At 41.7% G+C, this 20,585-nt stretch overlaps 1 protein-coding gene across 2 annotated transcripts in view; it reads left to right on the forward strand.

The window, feature by feature from the left end:
* MYH15 (myosin heavy chain 15) overlaps positions 1 to 20,171 on the forward strand; it is a 63,958-nt gene extending 43,787 nt beyond the window's left edge. The window contains exons 32-43 of one of the 2 annotated variants that reach the window (XM_043510668.1): positions 493 to 689; positions 1,495 to 1,844; positions 3,340 to 3,464; positions 6,028 to 6,143; positions 10,040 to 10,232; positions 11,182 to 11,385; positions 12,606 to 12,731; positions 14,931 to 15,101; positions 15,746 to 15,850; positions 16,618 to 16,713; positions 17,380 to 17,516; positions 20,079 to 20,171. In XM_043510668.1, coding sequence (XP_043366603.1) covers positions 493 to 689; positions 1,495 to 1,844; positions 3,340 to 3,464; positions 6,028 to 6,143; positions 10,040 to 10,232; positions 11,182 to 11,385; positions 12,606 to 12,731; positions 14,931 to 15,101; positions 15,746 to 15,850; positions 16,618 to 16,713; positions 17,380 to 17,516; positions 20,079 to 20,088 — 1,830 coding nt within the window. In that variant the 3' untranslated portion in view covers positions 20,089 to 20,171. Of the gene's footprint in view, positions 1 to 492; positions 690 to 1,494; positions 1,845 to 3,339; positions 3,465 to 6,027; positions 6,144 to 10,039; positions 10,233 to 11,181; positions 11,386 to 12,605; positions 12,732 to 14,930; positions 15,102 to 15,745; positions 15,851 to 16,617; positions 16,714 to 17,379; positions 17,518 to 20,078 lie in introns of both variants that reach the window. The other variant, XM_038393847.2, reaches the window with a different exon arrangement.
* The last annotated feature ends 414 nt before the right edge of the window (positions 20,172 to 20,585 follow it).

Raw genomic sequence — 20,585 nt, forward strand, 5'->3', positions numbered from 1 at the left:
AAACATTCTGATGGCAGTACTAATAGGAATTTCTGCATCTGACCAGGACAAGTCAGAGAGGTGGGGAAGAGAAGTTAGTTATACTCTCTCTTTCTAGAAAGAATCATTCTAACAGGGGCTCTAAGCAGTAAAAAGTGTTGATAAATCTTAGAATTTTCATTTGAATGTTTTGATGCTTATGCGAATGAATTACAACATGTTTGGTCTCAATGCTGGGCTGGACATGTCACGGGGAACAGGCTTTCTTGTGACATTTAAGGTGTTTCTTACTTCCATTTGAACCAGAAATACCTTGAGAATGTCCTTTCTTGTACACTTCCCCTTCCCTTAGCTGTGGCCAGACACTCGGAGACAAAGAGGAAAAGGAACTGAAGTTTTTGTAACCTAGAAAGGCTCAGTTTGGATTGTTGGGGACCTGTTGGTTGGGGCTTATTGTGTCCCAGACTGGTTTGCCATCCTTGACCATAACGACGTAACCTATTAATCCTGCAGTCCAAGAATGCCCTTGCTCATGCACTGCAAGCTGCCAGGCACGACTGCGATCTTCTGCGGGAGCAGTTTGAAGAGGAGCAAGAAGCCAAGGCAGAGCTGCAGCGGGCTCTGTCCAAGGGAAATGCAGAAGTGGCACAGTGGAGGACTAAATATGAAACTGATGCCATTCAAAGAACTGAGGAGCTAGAAGAAGCCAAGTAAGTAGTTTCTATTATCATTGCCTTTTTCCTGTACTCCACTGGGAGAACTACACTCCATAGCATTTTTTAACCACCCTGAAATATACAGAGTAAGAGGATTACAGTGCTAGTAGTTTCCACACTGTCAGATGAATGTACGCTCTGTCTGTGTTGTGTTTGCCATCTCCAAATGGCTCCTGCCATTAATCAGGAGCCACACTTACTTGATAATTTGTTTGGGAGCTATTTATAGAATCGTAGGACCGGAAGGGACCTTGAGAGGTCATCTAGTCCAGTCCCCTGCACTCAAGACAGGACTAAGTATTATCTAGACCATCCCTGATGGGTGTTGTCTAAGCTGATCTTAAAAATCTCCAATGACAGAGATCCACAACCTCCTAAGCAAAATTTATTCCAGTGCTTAACAACTCTGAAAGTTAGGAAGTTTTTCCTAATGTTCAACCTAAACCTCCCTTGCTTCAATTTAAGCGCATAGCTTGTTATCCTAGCCTTAGCAGTTAAGAAGAACAATTTTTCTCCCCCCTCCTGTAACAACCTTTTATGTTCTTGAAAACTGTTATGATGTCCCCCCTCAGTCTTCTCTTTCTCCAGACTAAACAGACCCAATTTTTTCAATCTTTCCTCAGAGGTCATGTTTTCTAGACCTTTAATCATGTTTGTTGCTCTCCTCTGGACTTTCTCTAATTTGTTCACATCTTTCCTGAAATTTGGCACCCAGAACTGGACACAATACTCCAGCTGAGGCCTAATCAGGCCTGTTCATGGTTGTCTTACTGCTCTGCCCCATTTTTCCCCGTGTTAGAAAAAAGCTAGCGGCTCGCCTACAGGAAGCTGAGGAAGCAATTGAGGCAGCCAATGCCAAGTGCTCTTCCCTGGAGAAGACAAAACACAGGCTGCAGAACGAGCTGGAGGACATCATGATTGACTTAGAAAGGGCTAACTCGGCAGCGGCAGCCCTGGACAAGAAGCAGCGCAATTTTGACAAGCTCATCAGTGACTGGAAGCAGAAGTACGAGGAGACGCAGGCAGAGCTTGAAGCTTCCCAGAAGGAAGCCCGTAGCCTGAGCACAGAGCTGTTTAAACTGAAGAATGCATATGAAGAAACTCTGGACAATCTGGAGACAGTGAAAAGGGAAAACAAGAACCTCCAAGGTAGGCCAGGCATAACAGGCTCAGTAGTAGTTAAGAGAGAACCTGATCGTCTTGAGATGTGGTGCCGCTGTAGAAGTGGGATAAAATTAGTCTCACTATTGCACTGGAGCAGTGGATGTTCCTTCTGTCACTGAAATCTGTTCTATTTTCCTTCTCTACATCCAGTTTTTAAACAAATTTGGTGCTGATGAAAGATGCTGAATTAACAGCATTTATTCACAGGAACAGGAGCAACATATAGGCAGTTAGTGCATGCTTTTCTACACTAACCTGCCAAAGTACCCCAATAGTACCCTGTAGCAGGGTCTATCTTCATGAGATAAAGAAGAAATCAAACCCTTTCCATCACTGGCCAACTGCTGAGCCTGCCGACAAAGGACCTAACTGGTACCGGTTATGGTGCTTTTTTTAACATGGAACACTTCTCCACTAGTGTATGAGAGACAAATAGTTTCACTGAGGCCTCTGAACAGCCATTTTGTAATAGATTTTTGGCCACAATCCCTTAGCAAATATTTTGAAATATCCAGTCCCATGTAATTAGAAAAATTTTAATGGAACTGTACTAAGTTCTTCAACTTTATTGGCTTGTTGTCTAGAATTTTGTTTTGAGCTATACCATCCATCTGACACTTATTGACCAGAGTTAAAGTCTTAAAATAGTAGGTCCTATTTCAAAAGATCATGGATTCATAAAGGAACTCTCAGGTGTTTGTTACTAACAGGAAATCCAACCAGTTCTTCATATCGGCCCAGAGGAGTTCACATCACAAAATAACCCCAATCATCACTGTTGTCCTTCTTGACAGTCACTTGAGTGAACACAAGTATTGAATGGGGCTGGAGAGTTAACGTACTCTGTCATTGTTTAGAAGTGCTACTTGGAATAGGAGTGAGGAATGTAGATGGACTGCTGCATAGGACATTTGAGGTTTGGTGGACAGAATCATAGAAGATTAGGGTTGGAAGAGACCTCAGGAGGTCATCTAGTCCAACACTCTGCTCAAAGCAGGACCAACACCAACTAAATCATCCCAGCCAGGGCTTCATCAAGCAGGGCCTTAAAAACCTCCTAAGGATGGAGATTTCACCACCTCTCTAGGTAACCTGTTCCAGTGCTTCACCACCCTCCTAGTGAAATAGTTTCCCAATATCCAACCTAGACCTTCCTCACTGCAACTTGAGACCATTGCTCCTTGTTCTGTCATCTGCCACCATAGAGCCCTTCCAGAAACTAGCAAGTTTGCTAAACTGCTACAACCAGTTTCAAACTGGTTGTGGAGAGTCCCCATACAAAAGATGCACTGGTTTAATTAAACAGATTTAAGTGAAATCAGTGCAACTTCTGTGTCTAGACAAACCTTTAGCAAGTTATTTGGAAGATGATTTTTGTAATCACTCTCTGTGCTAGGTAGTAAAATCATAATGTTACACTTGTATGTACAGTACTATGTTTCTGGGACTTTCTGATACTAAATTCTTCTTGTCATTTCAGAGGAGATTTCTGATCTGACTGATCAGATTAGTGAAGGAAACAAGAGCCTTCATGAGATAGAAAAGATCAAGAAACAGGTTGAACAAGAAAAGTCAGAAGTTCAGTTAGCCCTGGAAGAAGCTGAGGTAAACACATGTACCTATTGATGTAAGGCTGATGGGGAGGAAGGAGGTTTGTCTGCTGCTGCATCACTTTCTCAGTCACACAGCAAACAGCAAAATGTACTGCTTATTATTAGGAGATATCTTTCTCTGCTCCTCTGTATTTACACACCAACCTTGCTGGCCTAAATTTTCAAAAGTAACATGATTTTGGCAGCTTCAATTTTTGGGTGCCCAAACTGAGACACCTGTATAGTGACCTGATTTTCAGAAACTGCAAGAAACCCTTCCTCTGAAAATCAGGCCTCTTCAAAGCAGCTCAACTTGGAGCATCGAAATTCCCAGTCACTTTTTAAAATGCAAGCTGCTGAGGGTGGTGGTTTTGTTCATCCAATTTAACACCTTACTGAGTATGCCAAATATCTTGTATTCATCAGCAAATTTTTAACTCTCATCTTCCTCTTTGAGCATTAAAAGCTATAAACTTTATGAAGTTTTATTTTAAATAATGTCTCGCTATGGATTGCACTAAGATTAGTGCCCTGCTTTCTTTCTACAATGATAGTCTGCTAAGCAAGAGTAGCAGTCTCATAAACCCAAATGAAAAGAGGCCATTTAGAAAATCTTTAAATCCCAAAGGAATTTGGTAAAAATCACTGAACATGACTGCAGTAATTTTCTGCAGTGACAGGCATGCATACATACATGGAGGACCCACCTCAATTTCTGAGAGTGAACCAGCACTACAAAATTCATTACAGGCCAGGTGGAAATAGCTCCTGGTTATTCATTTAAAAGGTCAGCTTGTAGATTTCTTGATGTTTTGGTACACTGCGGGGTTAGGTTGGTACATCAGTGTATCATGACTAATATTGCATGTGGTGGGGGATTTTTCATTAAAGTCAAGTGTTGAATTTTTTATGTCAATATTTTTTTTGCCCTCCTCTTAACAATGTTTGCAAAAATGAAATTAATCAAATAACTGTAAAATGTTAATACACTAAATATGTGTAACTTTTTTTGGTCTGTTACAGGATGTTTTATACTTGACAGGGATTTCATGGCCATGTAGACAGGTGTTAAAATCAGAGCGGAGGAAATAGCATCTTTTTCCAGAGCTCTGGGGTGCTGAGAGTGATTATATGTGCTGTGTACATATTTATCTCATTAGAGAGAATACATCAGTTCTTGGGGCTATAATGACACACCTGACTTTCATGAATTATGTGGAATACTTCCCACAGCCATGCAAAAGCTCAGCAGAATTCTAAGTCTGTGAGCAGATCAGGCTAATGAGTGCAAGTAAAGTTTGTGTTACATCCCCAAAATGATGATGTATCTTATTTAAAAATCAGATGTGGAGTGCAATATATTTTAATAAGGTTTTTTCTTGTGAATCTCGGCTGCTGGCTGTAGCGTTAATGTGCAGTACTTTTGTGTGCTGTTACCATTGGTGGTTTATTAGTGTGGTGTGTTTGTTAAAATGAGTATAGATGGTGCATGGTGACCAGAAATAAGGGATAATTTGCTTATCTATGTCTTTTGTATGTCATTATTCTATTGATATAATCTCTTGAGACAAATGTAGATCAATGAGTGACTATGCTCTCTTCACAAGTACCCAATCCTTACCCAGCTAATCTGCCTGTTTAAATCAGAGGAAGTTTTGGCTCAGTCAGGAATGAGTCTGAACTCCCACTGACTTCAATTGGAGTTCTGCTTAAGTAAGACCTGCAAGTCTGGGGCCTTAGTATTTAACCATAAGCTATTACATAAAGTCTCTTGATCGCAATTTATGGGGGGAAAACAAAAACAAAAGTCTTGGGATTTAATAGGAGGTTACCAGATAGTTTCCTTACAGGTTTTAATGGAAAAGGGGAAGATCTTGATAGCTACATATTTTGTCATGAAAACCTGATACTTTTCATCCTTCCCTTCCTTTTGGTGTTAGGTTAGAAATTCACAAACACAGATCCCACTGCCATCAATGGGAGCCATGCATGCTTCTAGAACAAGATTTGGCAAGGAGTACAGTATTGATGATCATGTGAATGAGGACAGTTAATTTCAGCAAACACATGTACCTATTGATGTAAGGCTGATGGGGAGGTGGGGGGGGGGAGACAGATTTAGAGAGTTTTGCAAACAATCCTGTGGCTGAGTTCTGCTCCCACTGAAGTCTTTGGGAGTTTTGCCACTCACTTCAGTGGGAGCAGGATGGAGCCCTTTTACCATTACCGTGTAAAGCTTATCTATATACAGTTTTTGTATTGATACAAAAACTGAGTAGACAAGGCCTAAGACATCAGTTCTCAAACTGTTTGACCACGTGTAGTCTGAAGAGGTGACCGCTCATGTTTCCAGCTGCCAAATTGCATTAAAAGATAGGTAAACACATTAGGAAAGCCAGGTTACTTTTCTCAAGAAGTAACTGTAGTTGCCACAGATAGATGGTGATGGGTGAGGAGACAGTCGGGAATGAGGTGGTGGTGTCCAGGATCAATCTCAATGTTGCGATTCATACTTTGAAAAAGTCTAAGGATCTCTGGCCTAAGAGACTTGTTCAGTTGTGTGCATTTTATTTCAGGGAGCCCTGGAGCATGAAGAAAGCAAAAGCCTTCGTTTTCAACTTGAAATTTCTCAGATTAAAGCAGAGTTTGAAAGAAAACTGGCAGAAAAGGAGGAGGAAATGGAAAACATTAGGTACTATACAGGGAGAAAATGGTTTGTAATGGGTGAAACTCAGAAATTCTGACACTTCTTCAAGGCTTCTGCCAGCTTTTCTGATCATCCTGGAAATCTGGCTGGAATAAAGTTTCTTGTGAGCTTTCGGTATTTTCATCTCTGGCCAAAGAAGGAAGCACAGAGATATGCAAAGCTAAAAACAAAACCAATAGTTGAACAGTTGTTCTGTTAAATGGATCATGTGTGGGTCAGAGTTGGATGCAGTCCACTTTTTCCAACCAGTTTGGCCATCCCTAAAAATACTTACAATTTCTTCTGTTTACTAAAAGGGAGGGGTATTCCATAGTGGGATTAATCCTGGCTGCAGTATCATGACTCAGAATGCAGTAAAAGAGCATATGAAAACCAGGTAGATTAGCCAAACAAAGAAGACACATTCTCCTGCTAGATATAAGGGCATGCCTAGTGATAGGCCAAAGGTTTATCTTCACTAGCAACTTAACACAAAGTAAAGCTCAGTGACACCTGCCCACAGACACAAATCCATCATTTGTGTGTGTAGTGGTGCTAATAACACAAGTCAGCGGGGGTATAAGGCAGACCTTGAGAGCCACTAAATCAAAGACTCTGTAATGTGAAAACGGACTAGTGATGCAACACTATCATCAAGGGCTGCTATTACACTAATGCCTTCCAACACTCCGCCCAAGAACTGCCCCCTAGTAGGCAGCTTCTTATGGTGCCACATCTGAGAAGATGCTAAAACAACACTGAGACTAAAGCTGGTTGAAAAATGGAAAAACCATTTCAAAATTTCTAAATTGTTTACTTTTTGCAGGATTCAAAATGGAACAACTTGGGAATTTTTTAAAGTTTTTCTAACATGTTTAAAGTGTTTTCCCTGTTTCTTTTTTGCCACTCAGTGCAATAGAAAGTGTTTGATATCCAGATTTCTTTCCATTTTTTTTCCACTTTTTGCTTTCATTTTTCCTTTTGCCACCCTGCAACTTCTAAAAACTTCTCCACGCTTTTGAGAAATTAGAAATTAGAGTTAGTTTAATTTTTCCTGTAATTCAAATTTTCCCAAAGTTGAAGAAGTTCTGAAAAGTTAGTGGCAAAAGAGGGAAAAAATCCATCTAGAAATCATTCTGTCTGTCATATTCGGGAGCAAAGAGGAATGAAGGAAGAAACCGGGGCGGGAGGGAAGAGTTGAAAATTCAGCATGAATTTGAAATTTTCAGCTTTGATTAAAAACCAGAAAACTGTGAGAAAGTATAAGCTTTCCGCAAAAAGTGTTTGATTTTGAAAACCGGTCATTTTTTGTTGAAAAAATTTTGTTCAGTCCTAACTAAGATCCCTGTGGACATGTTCACCAATAGGCCTACACTGAATTACTGTTCCCCCTCCCCATGGGGTTCTGCTCCATTGTAAGCAGCAGGCCCGTAAAGTTGCAAAACGCACCCTGGAAATCTTTGTGCTGGCTCCCCAGGTACATGCCTTGAAGCAACACTACAGGGTTTTGAGGAACATTCCTAAAGGTATGGCCCACAAATGAATAGAATCAGGGACAGGGTCTTGGAGGGAAAATAATGACATAAGGGTCTGAATGTGGTTGGTGAGCTGGATGGACTACTAGGAAAAAAGGGAGCAGGGAGCAACTGGAGGGCACTAAATCAAGGAACATAGCAAGTAAATGTAGGCAGAAAACAAAATGATGTGGTGTGCAATAAAAAGAAGCGACTACTAGGCAGGGTGGCCTAGTGGATAGTGCACCACAGTGGGACTCAGAAGATCTGGGGTCTGTATCCAGATCTGCCATTGGACTGCTTCACCTTTGTAAGTCTCAGTCTCCCTATGAGCAAAATGGGGGTAATGACATTGCCCTTTGTGACGTGCTCTGAGATCTACTGAGAAAAAGTGCTATAGAAGAGCTGTCATCAGCAATACATATTCAGTGGGCAGGAGAAGTCTGGAAAGCAGTACTAGTGGAAGAAACCTTAGAAGTGTGGGCGTGACTGAGTCAGCAGTGTGATATGGACATTAGAGAGTGATTTTTGGACAGGTCACACAGAGGCATCACACCGCAGAGTAGGCAGGTGACAATTCCTCTGTCAGCGGTTAAAATAGATTGAGACAGGAGCCAGAATTCTAGACAAAGCCGCCAGGGAGGAGCATAGGATGGGGAGTTCTCCTTCTGCTGTTAGCAGAAGGGGGGGAGGGGAGCTGCACTCATCCCACTCTCCCTTACTGTAGCCTGTGCTTTTTATGTCCCCATGATGCCCACACCTGCAACACTGACTTTAGTTCCGGGCAGCCCACTGCCAGCAACACATAGATCCATGTGTCATGAGCTTATTCAAAAAGCACTAACAATGCTGAATTGACTTTTGAGGACAGATGAAGAGCTACCAACAAAAGTGTGCAGTTTGGCTAAGCAGAGACAGAACGGGGAAGATTTAAAAGGGGACTACTTATCAAGGGGGGCAAGGGATTTTCTGAGAATTGAGGGGGATGTAATAGGAAGCAAGGAGATGAAAGCAAGGGTTTTCTTGTTCCTTGGGTTATTTTTTTCCCTTTGAGTGAGCCCTATTAGGCTGAGGAATTACTCTCCTTTAGAAAAAAGAAAAGGAGTACTTGTGGCACCTTAGAGACTAACAAATTTATTTGAGCATAAGCTTTCGTGAGCTACAGCTCATTTCATCGGATGCATGAAGCTCACGAAAGCTTATGCTCAAATAAATTTGTTAGTCTCTAAGGTGCCACAACTATTCCTGTTCTTTTTGCGAATACAGACTAACACGGCTGCTACTCTGAAACCTCTCCTTTAGAAGTAGATTGGGCAAAATTCTAGAAAATGTGCTATAGGGAACAGTCCTGCAGTGTCTCTGAGGTCTCTGATAGGTGCTTTCCATCCCTGATATGTCTGAATAATAGTTTGGTGTTTTGATTATGTGAGACTTGGAACAATTCCCAGACATGCTGGGCTGTTCCTGAGAACTCTGGGGTTGTTGTGAGTGATATGAATCTCAGCACTTATTTTGTATAACAAAGAACAGGAAACAGACCAATTATGGGTCAATATAATCACCGCCAGAAGCCCTTTAAAAAGTTCAGCAAATATCAGATACTTACAATTCCTTGAATCATTTCCTGGTAGAGAGAGGGGATAATGAAGAACCTGCCAAAACTTCAAAGCATGTGGCTTAGAATCAGGAATTCCTGAGTTCTTATGACTCACTGTATTGCAAGGGACAAACTACATACCTCTCAGTATCTGTTTCCCCATATATAAAATAGGAATACTTACCTACCTCTCAGAGGTGTGAGTATCGATTGATGGTTAATGTCTGTACAAAATGGTACAAAATTTGTCTAGAGCTTCAGATGTAAAGCACTGAAGTAGTGCCAAGAATTAAGTATTGTTTGTTAGGTTCAAACCCAGAAGAAAAAATTTGTGACCCTCCCCAGGGTAATCGCCTCAAAGGTGCTATTTGGACATTTAGGGAGGAAGAAGAGGGGAATGATGTGGCTTGCTATGTGGCACATAATAGTCTAGCCTCCTCTGGGCTGTAATACTTTGGTCTAATTTCGGATGTTGGGTTTAGTGTATGAGTGCTGATTGATATAGGTGGGCTGTGATATAGAGGAGGACAAACTAGAGGATCTGGTGGTCCCTTCTGGCCTTAAACTCTGACTATGATCAGGAGCTTTTTGAGGGGAGCAGACCGATCTAGTGATCACAATGGGTCATTATTTACTACTGCTGTATATACTCATCCATATATGATTCCATTCCTGAAAATGCAACTCTTTTAAGAAATAAAATGTTACTGGAGATAATTAAAACTTCTGGGGAGGGAGGGGAAAGATTTCCTTACCTATATAATGTCTTCTGAATATTACTCCAAAATTAGGAGAAACCAGCAGCGTACCATAGACTCGCTGCAGTCCACCCTTGATTCTGAAGCCAAGAGCAGAAATGAGGCCATACGGCTGAAGAAGAAGATGGAAGGGGACCTCAACGAGATGGAAATCCAGCTCAGCCATGCTAACAGGCATGCCTCAGAGGCAACCAAGACTGCACGTATCCTGCAGGCACAAATAAAGGTACCCCATAGAGCTGCTAGTCAAAACTACCCAACCACAAGCAAGGGCTGGGTTTTATTAATATGTAGCAATTCAAACAGAAAACAACACACACAGAGCAAGTGCTTTTACAGCAATTATTATTAGTACAAACTGAGACTCTGTTCCAAAAGACTAGGTGCAGTTAGCGTGCCATGCAGCGCATGGCCAATCCTGGGTGTGTGTCTGCTACAAAGTACTACTTAGCCTATAACAACTTCAAAGAGCTTGATAAAAATTTAATCAGATTCTTCCCTAGGGTTACAGGGCCCTGATGAATAGATAGCCCTCTGTGAGGGGGGAAAGCAGCAATACAAGAGACTTCCTGTCCCCAAGTGATGGGTCCTTGAAAGGAGGAGCCATCTGACAGGGAGTCAGAATGGCCAGATTATCTTTGTAACTTAATTCTCTAGCAGCCTCGGCCAACTGGTTTCCTATTAAACTGATGTCAGGGTTTAAAGTCAGATTTCCTGGAGACTCCTTATTCCTTCACCTGCACTCCTCAGAGGATGAATCCACAAAATACCCCCACTTGAAACCATTGACTTGGAAGATTCACTTCATGCCCCCCTACCCAGCTGGCCGGGGTGAATTAAACGTGCTATTTCTCACAACATGAAGGGAGGAAGTCTTTGCAGTACTTTTCTAAGCAGGAGCTAAAACAGCTTTGAGACCTCCTGGATGAGCCTCCATTCCGCATTTTTCAGACAGATTCTCAGAGGCTTTGGCATTGAACAGCAAAGACTTGAGCTCAAGTAGGGTGACCAGATAGCAAGTGTGAAAAATCAGGATGGGGGTGGGGCGTAACAGAAGCCTATATAAGAAAAAGCCCCAAATATTGGGACTGGCCCTATAAAATCGGGACATCTGGTCACCCTAAGCTCAAGTCCCATCACGCTGGTGTGTGAGAATGCTGCTGTTTCTGCTCCAGGACCTGCAAGTGCAGATGGATGATTCAGGACACCTGAATGAAGACCTGAAGGAGCAGCTGGCGGTCACTGACAGGCGGAACAATCTTCTCCAATCAGAGCTTGATGAGCTGAGGGCCGTGCTAGACCAGACGGAACGTGGGCGTAAACTGGCAGAGCAAGAGCTACTGGAAGCCACCGAACGTGTGAACCTTCTCCACACCCAGGTTGGATTTCAAGGGGTGGGAGGGGAGCGGTTTCCTAAGCGCTGTGTACACTAGTCTCAACAAGCAGCAGGAGTGGCTATTGGAGAAACCTAAAGATTGTACATGCCAGGAGGATATGAATGCCATAACCACTGACCGCCATTTGTCAGAGAAGTTTCATTCATTCCACTAAAGAAAATGAGTCAGTCAGTCTCTCTCTCTCCATATTATACTTCATTGCCACCATGATATCAGTGCAGAAGTGATCTAGCCTGCTATTGTAAACCCTTCCTAGAAAGGGTAAAGACGGAAGCCAGATGATAATTGGGTCTTTAACTTCTTCAGAGGGTGTCAAAGAATTTCAGACTATCTTACTACTAGTGTTTACATGCAGCAATGTTAAAACCCAGTTGGGTTTGTGGATTGTATGGACGCTATTTTGATGCGGGGGGCAGGGGAAGTGGTATGTGTGACCTTTTTAGGCAAGCTGCTTAGAGAAGCCTTCAGTAAAACATGCAAAGTCCATTCACTATGTATAGCTACATTGAGCAAGACAGTACATTTTAACTGGCAGCAAGTGGCTCCGTACCAAATCAAAGGTGTTCATCAATATAGGGCCATCAAATGGTTGGCTGATGGGGCTGGGATGGGGAGAGCAGATAAAATAAGTGATTTGCCCTTGTTGCTTATTACCTCCTTAAGTGGAGACTGTAATGCTTAGCAGGTTCTAGGAGGGTGTGTCTTCATAGACTAGGACGTCCACTCCAAACCCCTATGAGCCCATCTCTAAATAATTAACTACCAGCAGGCTATGAAAGCTTGTCATGCATTAGCAAAACTTGTGCTGCTAACACATTATGTGCTACCTCCTGAACTGCAGCCACAATATTGGATTTCCACTTTAATCACCTTTTAGAATAACTGAATCTTCATTGACCAGAGCTGAAAACACTGCACCAGTCCCCTATTTCAGTGTTTGGCTGAATTTTTTTGTTTAGTTACATTTTGTTTCTTAAATATGGATATTCAGAGCTCTGGGAACTTTTTAAAAAAAGATAAAATACACACAATCTCAGGATGGTCTAAAAAATAAAGTCAGGCCCGTACCATGTTAATAGATAATGTATCCTGTGAAGTCTAGGGAGCTGCAAAAATAGACATGTGGTCATAGATAGGTTTGTTGTAGGACTTAAACAATTTATGTCCCTAATAATCTTTCCCCTCCTTTTTTTAACAAAAAGAACACAAGCCTTATCAATCAGAAGAAGAAGCTGGAGACTGACATCTCCCAGATTCAGAATGAAGTGGAGGAGGCTATACAGGAGTGCAGGAACGCTGAAGAAAAAGCCAAGAAAGCTATCACCGATGTAAGTAGACTGGCTGCTTGTTCCCTTTTTGCAGGTGTAGCACCCTATTCTGACAACACTTCATGCCCCCTGAATTTCCATTTCTGTGGCTATGGGGTGGTGGTGGTGGTGGGGAAACTGTTTATTCAGTGGGCTCCAGAGCTGGCTGAAAGAGGTTAATGCTGCCCTGGTGCAGAAAAGGTTGGAGGGAAGAAAAGAGAAACATTTTCTCCTTGGTCAATTTCTCTTCTCCAAGAAGGGGTACATCTGCTGATCCTGAAACTCTGGGTTGGATCATGTCACCTCCAAATAGATCTTTGCATCTGGACAAGCTGAGACAGTTGGGAGCCCACCCTCCAAGTTCCACTTGGCAGCTGCGTAGATCACAAAAAAGGCTCTGATTGGAGGGGGGACATTCCAGGTTCCCAAAAGAGTCATTTTAAAGTCAGATGCCAGCCAGAGATGTGGGATCCACATGACACTACTCTCAGCACAAGACTTATGGTCAAGAGGAGAGAGATCGAAGACCTCTCTTGGAGAGCAGAGGAGTCAAGCTAGTGTTGTTTCAGCTCCAGCAGAACTGGAGAAATCAATGTTGCCAGAAGGGTTATATCAGCAAACAATGTGAAATTCAGGGACCCAGGTTTCACAGTGTTGAATCCCCATGAGTTGTACACCCAGAATTCCTGGAGGAAGTTCCTCCTGTATTTTTTCCCAACTGTTCCTCAGCTGGTCTGTCTCCTTACGAGGTGGGAGATGTCACCAGTTCAACTCCAGCCCAGTAATTATCTTCTGATGGCTGTTCAGTGACCTACCCAAAATATGTAGCTGGACCTTGGTGTTATCATATTTGTCTGTTCAGAAATGGACTCATTGCACCGCTGTTAGCAATGTCAGCAGAAAGACCCAAGACACAATAGGGCATGGCCTCTGAACTCTTCGTCCCTAGATGTGGTGCCTCACAGTCACTGCCGGCACAGACTGGGGAAGCTTCCCTAACATTGCCCAGAATCTACCTATTCTATGGATAAATAGAGAATTGGTCTTTCAGGCCTGTTAGCCCAGCAACTTTCACAAGCATTGCATCTAGACCATTTTTAGTACAGCCTGTATAAAATTTGTGTAACAAATGGCACAGTTTTACTCAACAGGAAAGCCACATACAGGTATTGAAGTAGGAAGCTAGATCTTAAATCACAGAATTAGAAGAGAGAGATGAAAAAGACCTATTAGGTCTGTCAAGATTCCTTCCCCACTCTGAACTCTAGGGTACAGATGTGGGGACCTGCATGAAAGACCCCCACGCATATTCTTACCAGCTTAGATTAAAAACTTCCTCAAGGTACAAACTTTGCCTTGTCCTTGAACCCTATGCTGCCACCACCAAGCCTGTTAAACAGAGAACAGGGAAAGAGCCCACTTGGAGACATCTTCCCCCCAAAATATCCCTCCAAGCCCACACCCCCTTTCCTGGGGAAGGCTTGATAACAATCCTCACCAATTTACATAGGTGAACACAGACCCAAACCCTTGGATCTTAAGGACAATGAAAAAGCAATCAGGTTCTTAAAAGAAGAATTTTAATTAAAGAAAAAGTAAAAGAATCATCTCTGTAAAATCAGGATGGTAAATACCTTACAGGGTAATCAGATTAAAAACATAGAGAATCCGTCTAGGCAAAACCTTAAGTTACAAAGAGGCAAAAAACAGGAATATACATTCCATTCAGCACAGCTATTTTACCAGCCATTAAACAAAAGAAAATCTAACTCATTTCTAGCTAGATTACTTACTAATTTAACAGAAGTTCTGAAGAGCATTTCTGATCTGGTCCCGGCAAAAGCATCACACAGACAGACCCTTTGCCCCCACCCCCCGCTTTGAAAGTAATTTGTCTCCTCACTGGTCATTTTGGTCAGATGCCAGCGAGGTTATCTTAGCTTCTTAACCCTTTACAGGTGAAAGGGTTTTGTCTTTGGCCAGGAGGGATTTTATAGTTCTGTATACAGAAAGGTGGTTACCCTTCCCTTTATATTTATGACAAGGTCACATTGTCTGTCCATCAAATCTGCTTGTGAAGGACAACTCTCTACAGAGTACTCTCTGGTACTTTGTTCAGTCTAGTGTAAATGACACAAGCAGTGGGGCTTCCCCCACTTCTCTTACAAGCCTCTTCTACAGTCCAACAGACCTCACTGTGATGTTTTATCTGTATTTTAGGCAGCAATGATGGCTGAGGAGCTTAAAAAGGAGCAAGATACTAGTGCCCACTTGGAGAGAATGAAAAAGAACATGGAACAGACTATTAAAGATCTACAGAAAAGACTGGATGAAGCAGAGCAAATAGCATTGAAAGGTGGCAAGAAACAGATCCAAAAGCTGGAGTCCAGGGTAGGTTTTCTGTCCTGTTTATAGGCCTGCTGAAGAAGAAGATGGAAGACGCCTGCTTCCAGATACTTAATAAAACTCAGACAAAATGGCTGCTCTGGACACAGTCACTTCTGACCTTGGTTTAGGAACCATCTATAAAGTACAAAGAACTCTTTAGAGATTATATTAAGCATAAACGCTTTTAAGAGTTACACCTAGGCCAGGTGTGAGGTCCACATGGACCCATCTTTCCTTTTATCACCTGACTTGGTTGGCATAGCAATGTGGTTGTTGTAGCCAACACCAAGTATATGATGAAGTCCATGCTTAAAATAAGGCATAAAGTCTGAAAATGGCAAAAGCCTCTATGCTTCCAGCTTAGCTTGTGACCTCTTTGGAGTATTTGTATGTTTGTACAGTATCTAGTATGTTGGAGTTACAGTCCTGATTGGGACCGCTAGTGCAATATAAACATTATGTAATAAAAATGCATAATAAACTGGGTAGAAAACCAACATCTACATGGAAATTTTGGTCTACTTTCCAAATATACATACGGGAGATATGTGACAAAGGGTCCTGCAAAGATGAACGTCACTTAAACTGTAAATTAAACTACTTGATGTTTAAACATGTGGAATTACATAATGTTTCTTTTCTTACAGGTACGTGAGCTGGAAAATGATCTAGAGAATGAACTCCGTCGCAATACAGAAGCCCAGAAAGGAGTCCGCAAATATGAGAGACGCATAAAGGAGCTGACTTATCAGGTACTGTAGCAAAAACCCCAATCCTTTTAAGTATTATACTAAACTATGGGTCCCTGGAAGAAATGTTTTCTTTCAAATACAGCGTTGAGCTGCATCCTTCTCCCAGTGGAAATGAGCACTGCCAAAAGCTTTGTCTATGCTAGTGAATTTTAGAAAAACACTTTCCAATGCTACCCTCGATTAACCTAAACAATTGTTAATCTAGTGTAGTTGGAGCTTTGGCATTTTTAACACTGTGCTATTTAAACCTGCCGAGGAGCATCCGTAGGTACCATTTTTCTTGATGCATGAGAAGGAGACTCCAGCTCTCTCACTCAGGTGTTGACCCTACTAACCAGAATAAAATAGATTAAACTTACTTTTGTCACTGGAATAAAAAGATAAGCTTCCACACGCACAGGGAGAAGATCTGCAGTGGAGTACCATTTTTACTCTATAGAGTAGAAATGCCCATCATCATCTCTGCGTTATCCATTAGGGAGTCTGTATCACTATGCTTGATACTTTCTAAATATATTTCCTGATAGTTCTTTCCACTGCTCAGTGTTGCTTTTACTGTTGAAACAAATACATATCCTTGGTCAGTCCACTAGAATATTTTTCTTATCTCTATACATAGTGATACTAGTTGAACTGTTTTGTTTCAAAGTCCTAAATTTCCAATGTGATAGAAATAATTGCCTCACAAAACTTACTCAGTTTGTGACATACTCATACCTTCTGCCTATACATACCATTAAAGCATTTTTTCTGTTTGCTTGATGTAGGCAGAGGAAGATAAGAAGAATCTAACCAGGATGCAGGAGCTGATCGATAAGCTGCAATTAAAAGTGAAAAGCTATAAGCATCAAGCTGAGGAAGCTGTGAGTGACAGGAACAGTTGTGACATGGAATTTTTTTTTTAATTTAATCAAGTCATGCCCTCACTGACAATTGCATCCTTGGTCATTTGAGCCCACATCCTCAGAGGCATTTAGGCACCTCCCAGTGAAACCAATGAGAGCTAGGTACCTAAATACCTTTGAGGGTCTGGGTCTCAGGGCCTTCATATACTAAAAATCATTTAGCAGTTTTATTAAATATATTCAGCTTAGCTGAAGATCTACATCGTACTGATTTACACAGTACACTCCCTACCCATTCCATCTTAAGCAGCTTGCACTTGGTGTTGTGTATGGATATAGTTTTCAGGAGCTGTCTTTCTTTGTATCCTGGGCAAGGGGTTTGGATCAACCAGAGTGAAACTTTTCATGACATTCTGTTAACCGGCTAAGTCGGTGATCACTGAAAAATGACTATAACGTAGTTCCACGTTAAAAGGGTTTTTTCCCATCCTGAGAGTTTCCCTTAAAATGGGGAGTACTGGTGGAACCATCAAAGCATTTTACTAAATGTTTGCATCGCAAAGGTTGGTTAAGCCCCACGGATATTTGCCGCTTAGTCTCACACACTTGAACCTTGCCTGGTACTGAAGATCACCATTTTCAAATCTACAAGGGAAAAATTTGTCTAATACTTTGTCTTGCCAGGAAGCACAATCCAATCAGTATCTTGCAAAGTACAGGAAGCAGCAACATGAGCTGGATGATGCTGAAGAACGGGCTGAAATAGCGGAATCTCAAGTTAATAAACTGAGGACCAAGACAAGAGATATTGGGATAAAAAAGGTATGGTGTTATTCTGCAGAATAAGTGAGTTTCTGCACTGACACATGTGCACACATACACGCAGAGGAAGGAGAACTGATCAACACAGCTCTACAATGGTCTACAATATGAGATAGGAAAATTATTTCATATCATAAATCTGAACCAGATTGAAATGTGAGTTTTCATTGCAGCCTTCTATTTTTTTTACATTATGGAAAAACTTTGGGAGAGTGATCTGAACTTTATAACCTGCCAAAGAAACATGTCCTTAATATATCCCAATACAAACTTTGTTACTTAAGCAGCTGTAACCCAAAGAGGGTTTTTGCCAATACGTAATCAAATACTATTCTTTGATAGTGGGTATTCAAAAGCATCCTCTCTTGCAATGTAACATGGATTTCTACCTGTCCTATAGGGCCTCTTCCACAATACAGTGCAGCCTGAGGATTATAGCACTGGCAGATATTTTAGTTACACACAATTTCACCTTCATCTTGAAACTGTGCTTTCACTGCGGGGTGATAGCTTTTGGAGTTGGGTGGAACAGTTGCGGTTTGGGGTGTTAGTGATTGGCTGTATAGGCACTCTAAGTCATTCGTATTTTATTAGTATTTGTATGTGGGTTTGCATTTGGAGTAAAGGGAACTTAGCACCAAGCTGTTGAATAAAGGTCCAAATTACTTACCTTTGGGGATGTAGTGTGACCTGAAGTTGAAAGAGTGAGAGAGCCTTTGATTGCCCAAATGGTAACAGGTGCAAGTATGCTCCTCATCCACATATGAGGCATTGAACAAGGAGTTGGAATGATCTTTGTCCACTTGACTTAGAGGCATAATCTAAATTCCGAGGCTCAAGATTTTAGAAATGCATGTGTTGGGTGACCAATCCCAGCCATGATGGCACAAAGAAAACCTCTCTTTCTCTCCCCCCAGAACTTAAAAAGGAGACTTTATCCAATCACCCTCTCCTTTCTGTTATGATATCCATTGTGTGGCAAGGTTTTTCCAATTTCCTTTGCCTGCCCATACCAGAATAAATGATACGGGGCTAGGTCCTCCAGTGGTGTAAATTGATACACCTTTCTCAATGATGAAACCACGCTGCCTTACGCCAGCTAAGGATCTGGACTTCTATTCCGTTAGGCTCTGTGCTGGTGCTGGAATTATTGGTGAAAATGCGGCTCCCTCAATGTTGTGTAGGTTTTTTAAAAAAATTAAACTTTGGGGTTTTTTTATTCACTTGCTAGTTTCTGAAAGTGCATTTTTCTGGTGAATGTCCAAGTTCTTCCAGTCCCATGAATTCATGTTACACACAAAGCCAAGCTGTTGCACAGAATTATTAAACTCCATCTTGTATTTCATTTAATCTTATAAATTATTATAATTTACACTATGATACATAATTCTCTTAATACAACTCAAATACATTTTAATTTAATTATTAATAGCAGCATCCATTGTTTGCATTCATCAGCTACTGACAGACAAGTACCTTGTTCCTGCCTTAAGAAGCTCAGTCTAAAATAGAGGTTTGGGAGAATGGGGTACACAGTTTTCCTTGTGAGCTAATTCACTGCAAGGCACATGGCAAATGTGGATCTTCAAGCAGAACTTAAATGCTGAGAGGGTAAAGGCCTTATAGATAAGCTCAGAAAGTCTGTGCCATGCAGCGAGGCAATGTGGAAAAAGGCATGGTGGTGCTGATACGAGAATTTGACAGATGGGTTCCTGAGGGTGGGAACACCAGCAGAAGAGAGGCAGTGGATGCTTCCACTTGCACATGCTTCTCTCCCTCAGGAGCGGATGAGAGAAACATGTGACAGCCAGTAGTCACGTTGCTTACTGAACTACTGATTGTAGCATCTGAGCACCTGTGATGAATGCTGTGCAACATAAGAACCTTCATAGAACAGCAGGGCACCGTGCAGCAAGACAAGCTCATATAAGTAGGACAGGGCAGCGTTATGTGGAACACTGAGGCTGCTAAGCTTGAGTTATATGCAGTAGCAGTAGAGGGATTCTAAGAGGGGAGTGACATGGTTGAAATGACTCGTGCCTCTACCTGCACTAAAGTTCCCTAGTGCACTTTGACCTACTCCCATTTCACAGCAGGAAAGATCAAAAAGCACTGGGGACCTTTCAGTGCACAGCAGCAGGGTCCACACAAACACTTAGTGCCCAGGATGGATACATATACAGCCCGGCTTGCTGCAAACTAAGTGTTCATATAGACAAGCCCTTAGTGAGAACAGTTTCAATAGAATGGGCTATATTACCACAGAACTGTGGTGTACCTCCTAGCAGTGCTGCATGAAATTCATAAGCTGTTAATAACGTACACATAGTATCAGGACAAGAAACTGATCCATATTCTCAGCTGGTGAAAATCAGTATTAGCACCACTGACTTCAAGAAAGCTAAGCCAGTTTATGTTTATGCCAGTGAGAATTTGTTAATATAATAGGTGAAAGGGAATAGAAGCTTTTGTCTGATACTTGAGAATTTACTCTTTAAGAAATTATGTAAACATTTTCATTCTTAATTGGATTATACTGTCTCTCTCAAAAATCACATTTCAGGTTCATGAAGAGGAGTAAATACACTGTGCGCTGAGTAACTGAAGACCAAACAGTGTTTGATGCTTCATATTAATTGATGAGCTACACAGTTGAAAGCAGAAGTAGAATAGGCACCTTAAGAAATAAAAATGAAACGAAAACCCAAACCAGATTTTGCAGTGTTTTTCTTTCCCTTACACTTGTTGAGGCCTGGTCCCAGAGCTCAAAAAAACTGCTTGAATCCTGCTGACTGCCCTGTTCATTATCTTGGAACAAAGCCTAACTGTCAGTAATGCAACTACATACACAACAAAAGGACAAAGTCATTCACATTTCCGAAGTTAACATTCTTCATACAGAGAGTTTTACAGTGACCAAGACTACCCATGTGCAGGGGGCAGCCTTCCACATTTATGGCCCTATGCCACTTACTCACATCCAGCCTGTCAGCCGCAGTCCCATGCTAGTTTCATGTCGGAGCAGAGACTGACAAACTCCTAACCCTCCCTCCCCTGCTCTTCTCTTG

Source organism: Dermochelys coriacea, chromosome 1, assembly GCF_009764565.3.
Source record: "Dermochelys coriacea isolate rDerCor1 chromosome 1, rDerCor1.pri.v4, whole genome shotgun sequence".
NCBI classification, from domain to species: domain Eukaryota; kingdom Metazoa; phylum Chordata; order Testudines; family Dermochelyidae; genus Dermochelys; species Dermochelys coriacea.